General features: G+C 46.6%; 1 protein-coding gene across 1 annotated transcript in view; it reads right to left on the bottom strand.

The window, feature by feature from the left end:
* Itgam (integrin subunit alpha M) overlaps nucleotides 1-11150 on the bottom strand; it is a 52788-nt gene that overhangs the window by 18237 nt on the left and 23401 nt on the right. The window contains exons 6-14 of the mRNA XM_004622996.2: nucleotides 10130-10260; nucleotides 9639-9784; nucleotides 8797-8950; nucleotides 7027-7177; nucleotides 5462-5535; nucleotides 5156-5285; nucleotides 4544-4686; nucleotides 2322-2462; nucleotides 2022-2231 (exon numbers count right to left, since the gene is read on the bottom strand). Coding sequence (XP_004623053.1) covers nucleotides 2022-2231; nucleotides 2322-2462; nucleotides 4544-4686; nucleotides 5156-5285; nucleotides 5462-5535; nucleotides 7027-7177; nucleotides 8797-8950; nucleotides 9639-9784; nucleotides 10130-10260 — 1280 coding nt within the window. The remainder of the gene's footprint in view (nucleotides 1-2021; nucleotides 2232-2321; nucleotides 2463-4543; nucleotides 4687-5155; nucleotides 5286-5461; nucleotides 5536-7026; nucleotides 7178-8796; nucleotides 8951-9638; nucleotides 9785-10129; nucleotides 10261-11150) is intronic.

Genomic DNA, 11150 nt, shown 5'->3' with positions numbered 1-11150 from the left:
GGAGGAAGAAGAAGAAGAAGAAGAAGAAGAAGAAGAAGAAGAAGAAGAAGAAGAAGAAGAAGAAGAAGAAGAAGAAGAAGAAGAAGATTTAAAAATATAAAGAACTGCAAAAAACTTAAGCCTCCCCAAAATGAAAAATGCAATCAAACAATGGCCAGCTGAAAGGAATAGTTACTTCTCAGAAGAAGAAATACAAATGGCCCATCCCATAAATGCATGAAAATATTGTCAATGTCATTGGCCATTAAAATGCATATTAAACAACCCTGAGATTCTCTCTTACTCCAGAAAGGCCAGTCACCAAGAAATGAAATAATAACAAATGCTGATACAACTGCGGTGAAAAGAACCGTTTCTTTCTACGTTGTTGGTAGGAATGTAAAGTACTACAGCACAATGGAAATCCACAGGGAGATTCCACAAAAAACCTAAAACTAGAAATTCTATTTGACCAAACTTCTTCCTGAAAGAGTTAAAGACATCATATTGTAGTGATACATGGGACTTATATTTATAGCAGCACAATTCATAATAGCTAAATCCAGGAAGCATCCTGTATGTCTAACAACATACAAATGTATAAAGAAAACATGGTATTTATACACAATAGAGAACTACTGTGCTAGAAAGGATAAATTTGAGGCATAGGAAAGTGGATTCACCTTGAATCTATAATGGTAAGTGTAATAAATCAGGCACACAAGTTTAAATATTCTGTGGCTTCACATATACTAGAAACCCAACGAATAAGGAAATTAGAAACCCAAAGAATAAGGAAATTAAAGAGCAAAATAAAAGATATTCAGAAGCAAACAGGGAGACTGATCTTTTGTAAAACAAAGAAGACCAAGAGATGTTGGGAGGTAGAGGGGGAGGTAAAAAGAATTCAGATATATCCTATACATGTAACAACTATCCACAGTGAAAGTATTCATTATGTACCATAAACATCGACTAATAAAAACCACACTGTACCCTATAAATGTAGTTATTTTGTCACAGTTAAAATTTTAAAAAGTCTGTTGTCTCTATACACTAATAATGTGATATCTGAGAGTGAAATTTGAAAAGCAATCCCTTTAGTAATAGCATAGAAAAGGATAAAATACTTAGAATAAAACAAATTTAAGGAATTAAAGGACCTATACACTAAAAATTAGAAAATATTGCTAAAAAGTTTTCAAAACAATCAATAATTCAGCCTTTAAAGAGAAGGAAATTAAAGGATATTCTGTCATTTGTGAAAACAGGAATGAAATTATTCTTGGTGAAATGAGCTAAACACAGAAGGATAAATAGTTCTATTTACGAGAATCATCTAAAGTAGTCAAAATCACAGGAGCAAAAACTGGAATGGTGGGCATCAGGTGACAGAGGGTGCGGGAAGTGAAATTTCTAACCAATTGGTATAAAATTCCAGTTACTCCAGAAGAACAATCTCTTAGAGATGTGCTGTACAACACGACACCAACACACCAACAGACAACAATGCTATGTTACACATTTAAAAGCTATCGAGAGGAAAGATCTCATGTTGTGTTCTTAGCACAATGCAGTTTTTAGAAAGAAAGACAGACAGAAAGAAAGAAGGAGAGAGAGAGAAGGAAGGGAGGAAGGAAGAAAGGAAGGAAGGAAGGAGGAAGGAAGGAAGGAAGGAAGGAAGGAAGGAAGGAAGGAAGGAAGGAAGGAAGGGAGGAAAGAAGGAAGGAAAGGAAGGAAGCAAGCTAGCTAGCTAGCTAAAAAAAATCTGGAGGCCAGAGGCAAGAGGCCTGGCTTGCCTTAGCAGGATGTGATGGCAGAGAACATGGCAGGTGGTGAGAGGGCAAAGCCAACCGCCTTCCATCATTACAGAAGCAATCCATCTAGAAGGTTAACTGAGATTCCTGAGGTTTCAGTGAAGAGTGTATTATTTCTGAAGGTTCTGACAGGAATCCTGGGAGAATGAGTGTGGTGGCTGTAGGAATGTTGAGTTTGGAGAGGACAGGTGACAAGGACAGCTGTGACAAGGACCGTGACCTTACCTGGCTGTGTGAGGAACTGATGCTGACAACAGACTTTCCGTGAAAAAGATAGACCGCGCCCTGGTTCTCCTGCTCTCCGGGGGCCCCGATGGCCACGTCTGTCAGCTGGTCCCCATTCACGTCCCCCAGCACCGTCATGGCTGCCCCAAAGCGGCCCCAGGGGTGGCCCTGCTCACCCTGGAGAACAGCCTCACACCGCCACCGAGCCCTCTGTTAAACAAAAACAGTGTCAGGCCCCAAGACAGGGACACCTTCCACCCACACCCAGAGCCTATGAGCCAGGTCCCAGCAGCCACTCACCCCCTTAGGCAGCGGACACACGGACACCCGGCCCCCTCGGGTCGGCTCGTAGTAATGGGGGGCTCCAATGAGGACCAGGTCAGTGCTCTTGTCTCTGTCCACATCCACAGAGCAGAGGGAGGCCCCAAAGTAGGAGCCAATCTGAAAGAGATGAGCCAGGATCTCATAGGCCCACCCACCCAAAGCGGGATATAGGAGTTTTCTTTCTGTGAAGAAAAAAACTCATGCCTGCTGAGGAAAACCTTTTGGAGACGATGAAAGCTTTCTCTGAATGTGAGCTGAGGTGTACTCTGCAGAATCAGGTGGCAGTGGGCTGGGACTTGCCTCAACAGAAAAACCTACAAGGGCAGACAGACACTCAAAATAATGGGAATCCTGAGGGGAGGGTGGTCAAAGCTGGCAGTTCTGACTAACAAAGCATCAACTAGTTGGATTAAAACTAACAACTGCCAGTCCAAAATTTTTTGTGTGATATTGAGAGAAAATGTCTGCCTATCAGTATAATTTTTTTTTAAAATATGGCCAATGTCAATATGTAGAATTCATCCCTAGGGTTCTTCCATTTAATTATCTCTTAATTCATCAATAAAGAAGGGTTTGTTATTTGCCAAGCACAAGGATGGGTGATAGATAGATAGATGATAGATAGATAGATAGATAGATAGATAGATAGATAGATAGAGAGATAGAGAGATAGAGAGATAGAGAGATAGAGAGATAGAGAGATCGAGATCAAGATCGAGATATATATGGTAGTTTTCAACCTGGGGAAGTTCTAAGGAGGAACAGTAGTGTTATGGTTTATGCCTAGTTGTTCCCTCAAAGCCTCATGCAGTCATTGAGGTGGGCCACTAGATTTGGTGATTAGTTCATAATCCAATGCTGGGATTATGGGTGTGAGTGCTACACCCATGGGTAGCCTGAATGCAATGTAAAGAAGGGAGAGAGGCTTTCTCTCTGCTGCTGCTGATGCTTCTCCCTTTTGGCTCTTGCTGTTTTGCTGTTTTCTGCCACCATGAACAGCCACCCTCTGCCATGTGCCGCTCTGCCTTGGAGCCAGCCAAATATGGACTGACTGAAACCTCCACAAACTGTGAGCTAAATAAACATTTCCTTCTGAGTACTTTGTCTCTGCAAATGAGAGAAGAGTAACTGAGACAGGCAGAGAGGACATCGTGCCACAGCTCATAGAAACATGATCTCTGCCCCATGAGCCACTGAGAGGAGGCTTTTGGGGTTCATGCTAAAGTCAACAGGATTTCTGTTGTTCTTAGATCAATGTTTGGTTTCGGTTTTTAATTTGGTTTTTTGTTTTGTTTTTTGGGGGGTGGTACAGGGAATTGAACTCAGGACCTTGTGCTTCCCAGGCAAGCTCTTGTGCCACTGAGCTATATCCCTGGCCCTTAGGTCGTGTTTATTGGGTTGAATTTTTACATATAAATTCAGCCTTTTTAGTACACAGCTTTCGAGTTGTCAGGACATATAAAGTTATCTGACCATCACCCCAGTCACGTTATAGAATGGTTTCCTTCATCCTCAAAATATTCCCACACACTCATCACACCTGGCCTTTCCTCAAATCATCCATCTCTGGTGACCGCTACTCTGTCTTCTGTCTCAATAACTCTACCTATTCCAGAATGTTATATAAATGGAATTTGATCATACATAGCCATTTGAAACTGGCATCTTCCACTTAGCTTAACACATTCAATCTTTATCTACGCTGTTGCGTGTATTGACATCCAATAGGAGCAGACCGTAGTCTGCTTGTGCACTTCCTAGGTGGGGGACATGGGGGCCGATGAGGAACAGAGCCATCACAGACAGACACGGAATCCTTCCAATATTTAAAAAGTGAATGTGGCTATCTTGGTTAGGGGGCTGGGGAGATAGCTCAACAGTCTAAGTGCCTGCCTGGCAAGCACAAGGACCAGATTTCAACCCCTGGTACTGTGTAGCAAGACCATGTACCAAATAAAATAAAGATTTTATATTGATTATGGGCTGGTTGAATACTAGTTCTGGATGCAGGTAGAATCACTGAGAGCTTGGTACAGATCAGACATATTTACTGTTGAAAAGCTTGAGGACGCAGCATCCTCAAACCCAATGCTGATCGCATGGTTCTTCCCAAGGGTCTCTGCCAGGCAGGGCAGCAGGAAGCCCACCTCTTGGCCCCCAGCACCCTCCGCACCCTGCTTTCCATGCCCTGCACTCACCTGGCTGCCTTGGATATCAGCAGAGGCCTCCCAGGCACCAGCGTTCTGTCTGAACATCACCACCAGGCCGGTGTGCTGATACCGAGGAGCCCCCAAGACCAGGTTCTGCCCCCGGTTCCGTGTAATGACTGCAGAAGCGTAACCTAGAGATGGTGATCTAGGAGTCAAGCACTTCCTTCACCGATCCCTCCTCCCTTTCTGCCACCCAGCCTTGAAGAGGGGCAACGGGGCATCCCCTCGCTTAGCAAGCCATAATGACTGAGCCCTGGGCTATATTACCCTGTGTGAACCTATCCTCCCACAACTGTAGAGATTAAACCCAGGCCTTTCCACTGAGCTACATCCCAAGTCCTTTTTGATTTTTCACTTTGAGGCAAGGTTTTTCTAAGTCACTAAGCAGCCCCATCTGGGTTTAAATTTGTGATCTCCCTGTCTCAGGCTCCCAAAATGCTGGGATTACAGGCATCTGTACCATGCCCAACTAATTAAAATTCAGTTTTGAAATTTCTGTCTGTACTGCTGTCCCGCAGAAAGATCCAGCAGGAACTGTACTAGCGGAGTACACTACATCGTCGCCCCTGCTTAAGGGAGAACAAGCCTTTCCCCACTTACCCAAGTAAGCATCATTCATGTCTGAATTCACTCTGGTTTTGTTGATGAAAGGGACTTTTCCATTTGACATATACAGAAAGGCTCCCCCAGCCCAGTCAAAGCTGCCCACAGAGCCCAGCAAGGGGCCGTCCTGGGAAACAGAGTTCCACGGAATCATGATGAGAAAGAGACCATAGCTGCCCATCAAAGAGGTCCCAGCTCCCTAGCCCCAGAAGCCATCCCCAGAGCTGCTCCCCCAACCCCTACATCTCTTCTTTGGCTCCTTCTTGTGCCGTGCCCACCCCAAGTCAATGAAGGGCCACTTACAGCAGTAATAGCCGCGCTGAAACCTTCCTGAGACATTTCGTGCTCAAAGGAGCTGGTACTTCCGCCCTGCGTACCTGGGAAGAGGGGAAATTGCTGACATTACAGAAACCAGAGGAGCTCAGAAAGGGAGGCTCGGGTGGGCTCTGTGGTGAACCAGAAAGCGTGTGCCCCTCTTCAAGGGACCGCAGCCAAGCCCTGTAGCTTCCTTCTGGCAAGTGAGAATGTGGACCTCAAGATGTCCAGATCTTCCACCTTTCTGAGAAAAGACATCAACACAGATTGTATATTAAATTCCCTGATTTCTAAATTCTTTCATTCAGGAAACTTTTACCGAAGCCAGGCCTGGTGGTAGACACCTGTAATCCCAACTACTTGGGAAGCTGCAGCAGGGGAGGACTGAAATTTGAGTTCAACCTGGACAATTTGGAGACTCAAGAAGACCCCCTTGTAAGGGTCAGCCAAATAGCTCAATGGATTAAAGCACCTGCTTAGGCAGACACAGCGGCTGGGAGTTTGATCCCCAGGCCTGCCGTGCCAGATTGAGACTGGGTGTGGTTTGCTGGCGCCTGTAATCCCAGCACTTGGGAGGCTATAAACAGGAGGATCACTACGAGTCCAATCTACGCAGTGAGACCCTGTACACTCTGTCCTAAAATACAAAAAATAAATAAAATAAGAACCCTTGTTAAAAGACTAAAAAGGGGTGAGGCTATTGTTCAGTGCTAAAGCCCTGGGTTCAACCCCCAGGTCTCCAGGATTATGGATAGACAGTCTGCCCAAAAAAATGTATACACATTTCAGGGGAAAAAAATAGCTTGCATAAATATTTTAATACTTTCACCTAAGGGGGACCCTAGGGGATATCATACGTCACAGAAAACCCATTATTTCATTGCCAGCCCTTAGAGAAGGAATTGAAAGTGCAAAGGCAGCAGTCTCAGTGACCACAGTCACCCAGGCAGCTGTTCACCACACTAATAAACGCCTGGGAGCTCAGAGCCACACCCTGAGCATCTCTTGTCTTTGCAGAGGTCAAAAGTGACTTGCATGGATCTCATGAGGTCTTGATAAATTCAGTATTAAAATATTCATCCAAGTTTTTTTTTTTTCCTGAAGTGTGTATACATTTTTAAAAAAATTTTAGACAGTCTTGTTCTGTAGTCCAGGCTGGCCTTGAACTCACTTTATAGCACAGGCTGGCCTCATATTTGTGACGATCCTCCTGCCTCAGCCTTCCAAGTGCTGGGATTGTAGGCCTGCTCTACCACAGCTGGCTGTGTACATTTTTTTGGTAGAATTTTTTTTTGATCTTTATTGAGCACCTTCCGTATACCAGGCACTATTCTGAACAATTGCTGGCCACACATCCACATTTTGGGAAAACACTAGTGAGACTTGACTTCCCACACTTCAATGCACGAGCCTAGATTCTCTAACTTCAGAGGAATTGGCTGAGGGAAGCTCAGGAGACTAGGAAAGAGCCGATGTTGATGTTCAAAATACCAAGCCTTCCGGGGCCTGGTCAGCTTCTGGAGCTCTCGGGAAACCCCGAGGCCCTCACTTACCCTCGATGGCAAAGATCTTCTCCTGAAGCTGATTCTGAATGGTCTTCAGAGCTTCAAAGTTATTCACCTGGAACACATGGTCGTGAGGCGGTGCCGACGCAATGGTATCCAGTTCCCGGCGGCTTCTGGCATTTCTGAAGGCATCTCCCACCTGATACCGAAGAATAAAGGACAAATCAGGTACTACCTAGTAGTAACAGTAGCCTTCAGCAAAAAAAAAAAAAAAACCAAAAAACAGGAAAATACTCTGAAATGTTATTTGGCCAATGAGAGAAGATACCAGACAACCCCTGACACAAAGCTGACAAGTACTGCATGGTTGGGCAGGTTGTACACTGAGCAGGGAGCACTGGGGACTTACAGCTGGCTTTCAGTCTACTCTGCCATGCTCCTTGGCAGGGGCTGAGCTCCCCCCAGAGGAAAGGGAGCCCTTTTCTCTGCATATGAAGGTGTTTCTTACTTGCCAAGCTATGAGTCATGAGGCTATTCTCTGGGCACACAGGATGCTGTGCAAGTTTGCTTACACTGATGACCCTCTCCGCCACCTCTTCTGTACCCGAGCCCTGTCCCCAGAACTTCACTGTACTCTCCTACGCAAGATGATACTACCTGCCCAGCTGTAGATCTTTCTTCTTTTTCCTTTTTTTTTTTTTTTTTTTCAGCCAGCTCAGCCCACCCTGAGGATGGGTCTAGCGTGGCATGTGGTGCTGGGGATCAAATCGTGGTCCCTGCGCTTGCCTAAGCTTGCCTAAGCAAGCATCTGAGACCACTGAGCTGTCTCACCAGCCACAGCTGTGGATCTTGAGTTAGTCCATGAATGTCATCAAACGTAACACAGAGACTTGAAAGGTACCTGCAAGATTTGCACTCGCTCTTTTTTTTAAATTTTTAAAAATCACTTATTTATTTATCTGGTACAGTGTCTCGCTACACAGCTCGGCCTCATAGTGATCCTCTTGTCTCAGCCTTCCTAGTGCTGGGATTACAGGCATGTGCCGCCATGCTGGCATGGTATGCCCAGTGTTCCAGGGCCGGCACAGCATGCAGTACCAGGGATCGAACCCAGGTCCTTGCGCTTGCCAGGCAGGAGCGTAGACCGCCAAGCTATGTATCTCCCAGCCCTGCACTCACTCTTCCTCCTCAGCCCGCATCATTAGAGTGCACCAAGGCCAGCCTAGTGCATGGGGCCAGGACAAGAAGAGCCAGATCACCCCCATTCTTTCAGCCAATGCCATCTGCCCTGTAGATGAACACGCATGGCAACCCTCAAAAGTAGTGGGATCCTGGGGGAGATGAGCAGATCCCCCCACCCCCCGAGTCTGCTGCTGATTACAAATGTGACCCCAGCTGAGGCAGGAAAGCTGCCCAGGGCACCTAGAGGCTTACTTTTTCCTGTGGTACTGGGACTTGAACCAGGGGCCTCCATCCTGAGCCCCCTTCCCAGCCTGCTTTATCTCTTATATTTTTGAAACAGGATCTCACTAAGAAGTAAGTTTCTCAGGCTGAGTTCAAACTCATGTTCCTCCTGCCTCGACTGCCCAGAGCACTGAGATAACAGGCTTGCACCACCAGGCCTGGCTTTCTTTACTATTTCAAGCCACTGAACTTTGGAATGATTTAATATATAGCATCACTGGGACATCAGCGGAGGAATATGGTGGGGGCCAGCAGGGACCCTGACCTCACTTTGATTTTACCACTATTTGCAAATTAAGGATGGGTACATCCGGTAGAAACTTCCCCAGAAGCATCAGGTCCGACATTTCCTACCCCAATGACATAGCGAATGATGTTCCGCTGGTTTGCCTCCGGGATGACATCCTCATAATTCAGACGATCCCCATACTTCTGTCCGTCCGTGATGACAACTAGGATCTTGACAGCATTGTCCCGGGCTCCGCTGGAACTCTGAAACAGTTCTCTTCTGTCAAATGCAAGGAGACAGAGATGCCATGAAAGCTCGGGAAGAAACGTCAGCGACTCAGGGACACAGGCAGACCCCGTGTCCGTCTCCCCTGCAACTAAGTGCTCTGAGATGACTGCTCCCGAGAAATGGAAAGGCAGCAGAGGAAAAGGGCGGGGAAGAAAGCTTCCGTGGGCTTTGTGTGCTCCGCATAGTTTTGTATCTTCGACTGGATGCAATGCCCTTTAAGTTTAGAATTATTTAAACAAGAAATAGCTCAACTGAGCTTCCACTGATTCCCCCCTGGAATGCACCACCTTTCCTCTCAGGCTCATCCTTCTGCCCTGTGGCCCAGCCCGCACTCACCTTGTAAGGATTTGAGTGAAATTTCCAAGATATGGTGTCTCCCGCCCCTTAGAGCCTTCCGTCCATTGAGTCACGCTGCTACAAAGCCACCTTGGGTGCCTCGATGGCGAGGGCCCTTGCCTAGCCCCTTCCCTGGTGCCTCTTTACTTCCCCTTTTACTCTCCAGCCGGTTTTCTCCTGAGCACCAGGCACGCGGTTCCTCCTTCAACCCTTTGCTCACGCTACTCCCTCCCCTAGAAGGAGGCTTCACCCCAGCCCTGGCTGAAGAACCCCTCTCATCCCTCAAAGCCTTGCTAAAGCATCCCTTCGTCTTTCTACCCTCAACAAAGAGGAGAGAACTCACGTCACTTTGCGGATGCCTGTGGCCGTGTGTGTCCACCCAGTCAGCTGATTTATTGGGATTACCAGAGATCTTGGGTTAGGGTTTCTCTTGAAATCCTCAAAGGTGAAATGAGTCTTGAAATTATCCGAGTACTGCATCAAAGAGAACTGGGAACGAGGCACCAGGCATTACCCCTGCGGGAGGTGCTCCTTCCCCCCCAGCCAGCCCTCCGTAAATCATGAAACACACTACTTTCCAGATTCCTTCTCTACTGCTTCCACCTTTTCTCAGTACCAGAACTCAGCAAGAGAAGGTGTACGGGCACATCTCCCATGCCAACCCCCACCAGTCAGTCAGCACTGCCTGTTGTACCAGGGCCAAGAGGAGTCTGAGCCTGCACCCCAACAGCAAAGAACTGTGAAGTGGCCCAAGTCGAGGCGGCAGTGTCCACACTGGCAGGAGGGACCATAGAGCCCTGCGGGCCATTCCCTAACTTCCCCACTGGCCATTACCAAGGTTTTAGACTTTGCAAATTGTTCCATCACCGTTGAAACAAACTCCTTCATCTGCTGAAAGTCAAGGTCATGGATGCTGCCAGAGCCATCAATCAAGAAGGCAATGTCACTCTCCTGCTGAGGACACCCTAAGAAGAGGGGGAGGGAGGACAAAGAAATCAAAGACTTGCCATACAGCTGAGCCCATCAGCTCTTGATTAGGTGAGAATAAAAGGTGAACAAGAGGCCGCTAGTGTAGCAAGCTAAATAAAAACACAGATTTCTTGGGCATCAGCGAGATGGCCGCAAACCCTTAGCATGCACCCACTCCACAAAAACAGCCAACGCAGCAAACCAAATAGCTGGCAGGATCAAAATGATGGGGAATGCCTAATTTTTTAATATATTACAATAAAGACCATTGCCATGAATCCCCCTCAAGGTACCCCCTCTTGCTTAGAATACACACAGCCCATCATCATTCTTGCAGCTTTTGGAGGCAGGTCTGGAAGTCCTCCTTCATGAGAGTCTCTAGCTACTCTGTTACGCTGCTTCAGTGTCCCAATTGATGCAAAATATTTACCTCCCTTGGTCATTTTGACTTAAGGGTAGAACCAGAAGTCATACGGTATCATATCTAGTGAATATGGTGGATGGGAACGCACCATAATATTTGTACGAGGGCCAGGGAGATAGCTCAGCAGCGTAAGTGCCTGCCTGACAAAAAAACAAAAAACTGGGAGATAACTCTGCAGTCTAAGAGCCTGCCTGGCAAATGTAAGAACCTGAGTTCAATCCCCAGCACTGCATGCCGTGCCGGCCCTGGAACCCCATCTGTCAATGGCATTCGGCAGCAGCATTCACCGCATTCTCATCACACCTCCACATTTTTAACCACACCTCAGAAAAGCATTCACATGGTTAACAACCTAAGTTTGCAGACCAAAATTAGAGAAAAAGGAGGGCCGCAAGGAAAGCCAACATTTTGGCCCTAGCCTTCCAAGGTCAATTAAGACTCAGGACATAGGAGAACTTGTAC

Source organism: Octodon degus, unplaced genomic scaffold (genome assembly GCF_000260255.1).
Source record: "Octodon degus isolate 3935 unplaced genomic scaffold, OctDeg1.0 scaffold00001, whole genome shotgun sequence".
Lineage (NCBI taxonomy): Eukaryota > Metazoa > Chordata > Mammalia > Rodentia > Octodontidae > Octodon > Octodon degus.
The sequence above is the reverse complement of the archived record's forward strand: the minus strand, read 5'-3'. Positions and strand labels throughout refer to the sequence as shown.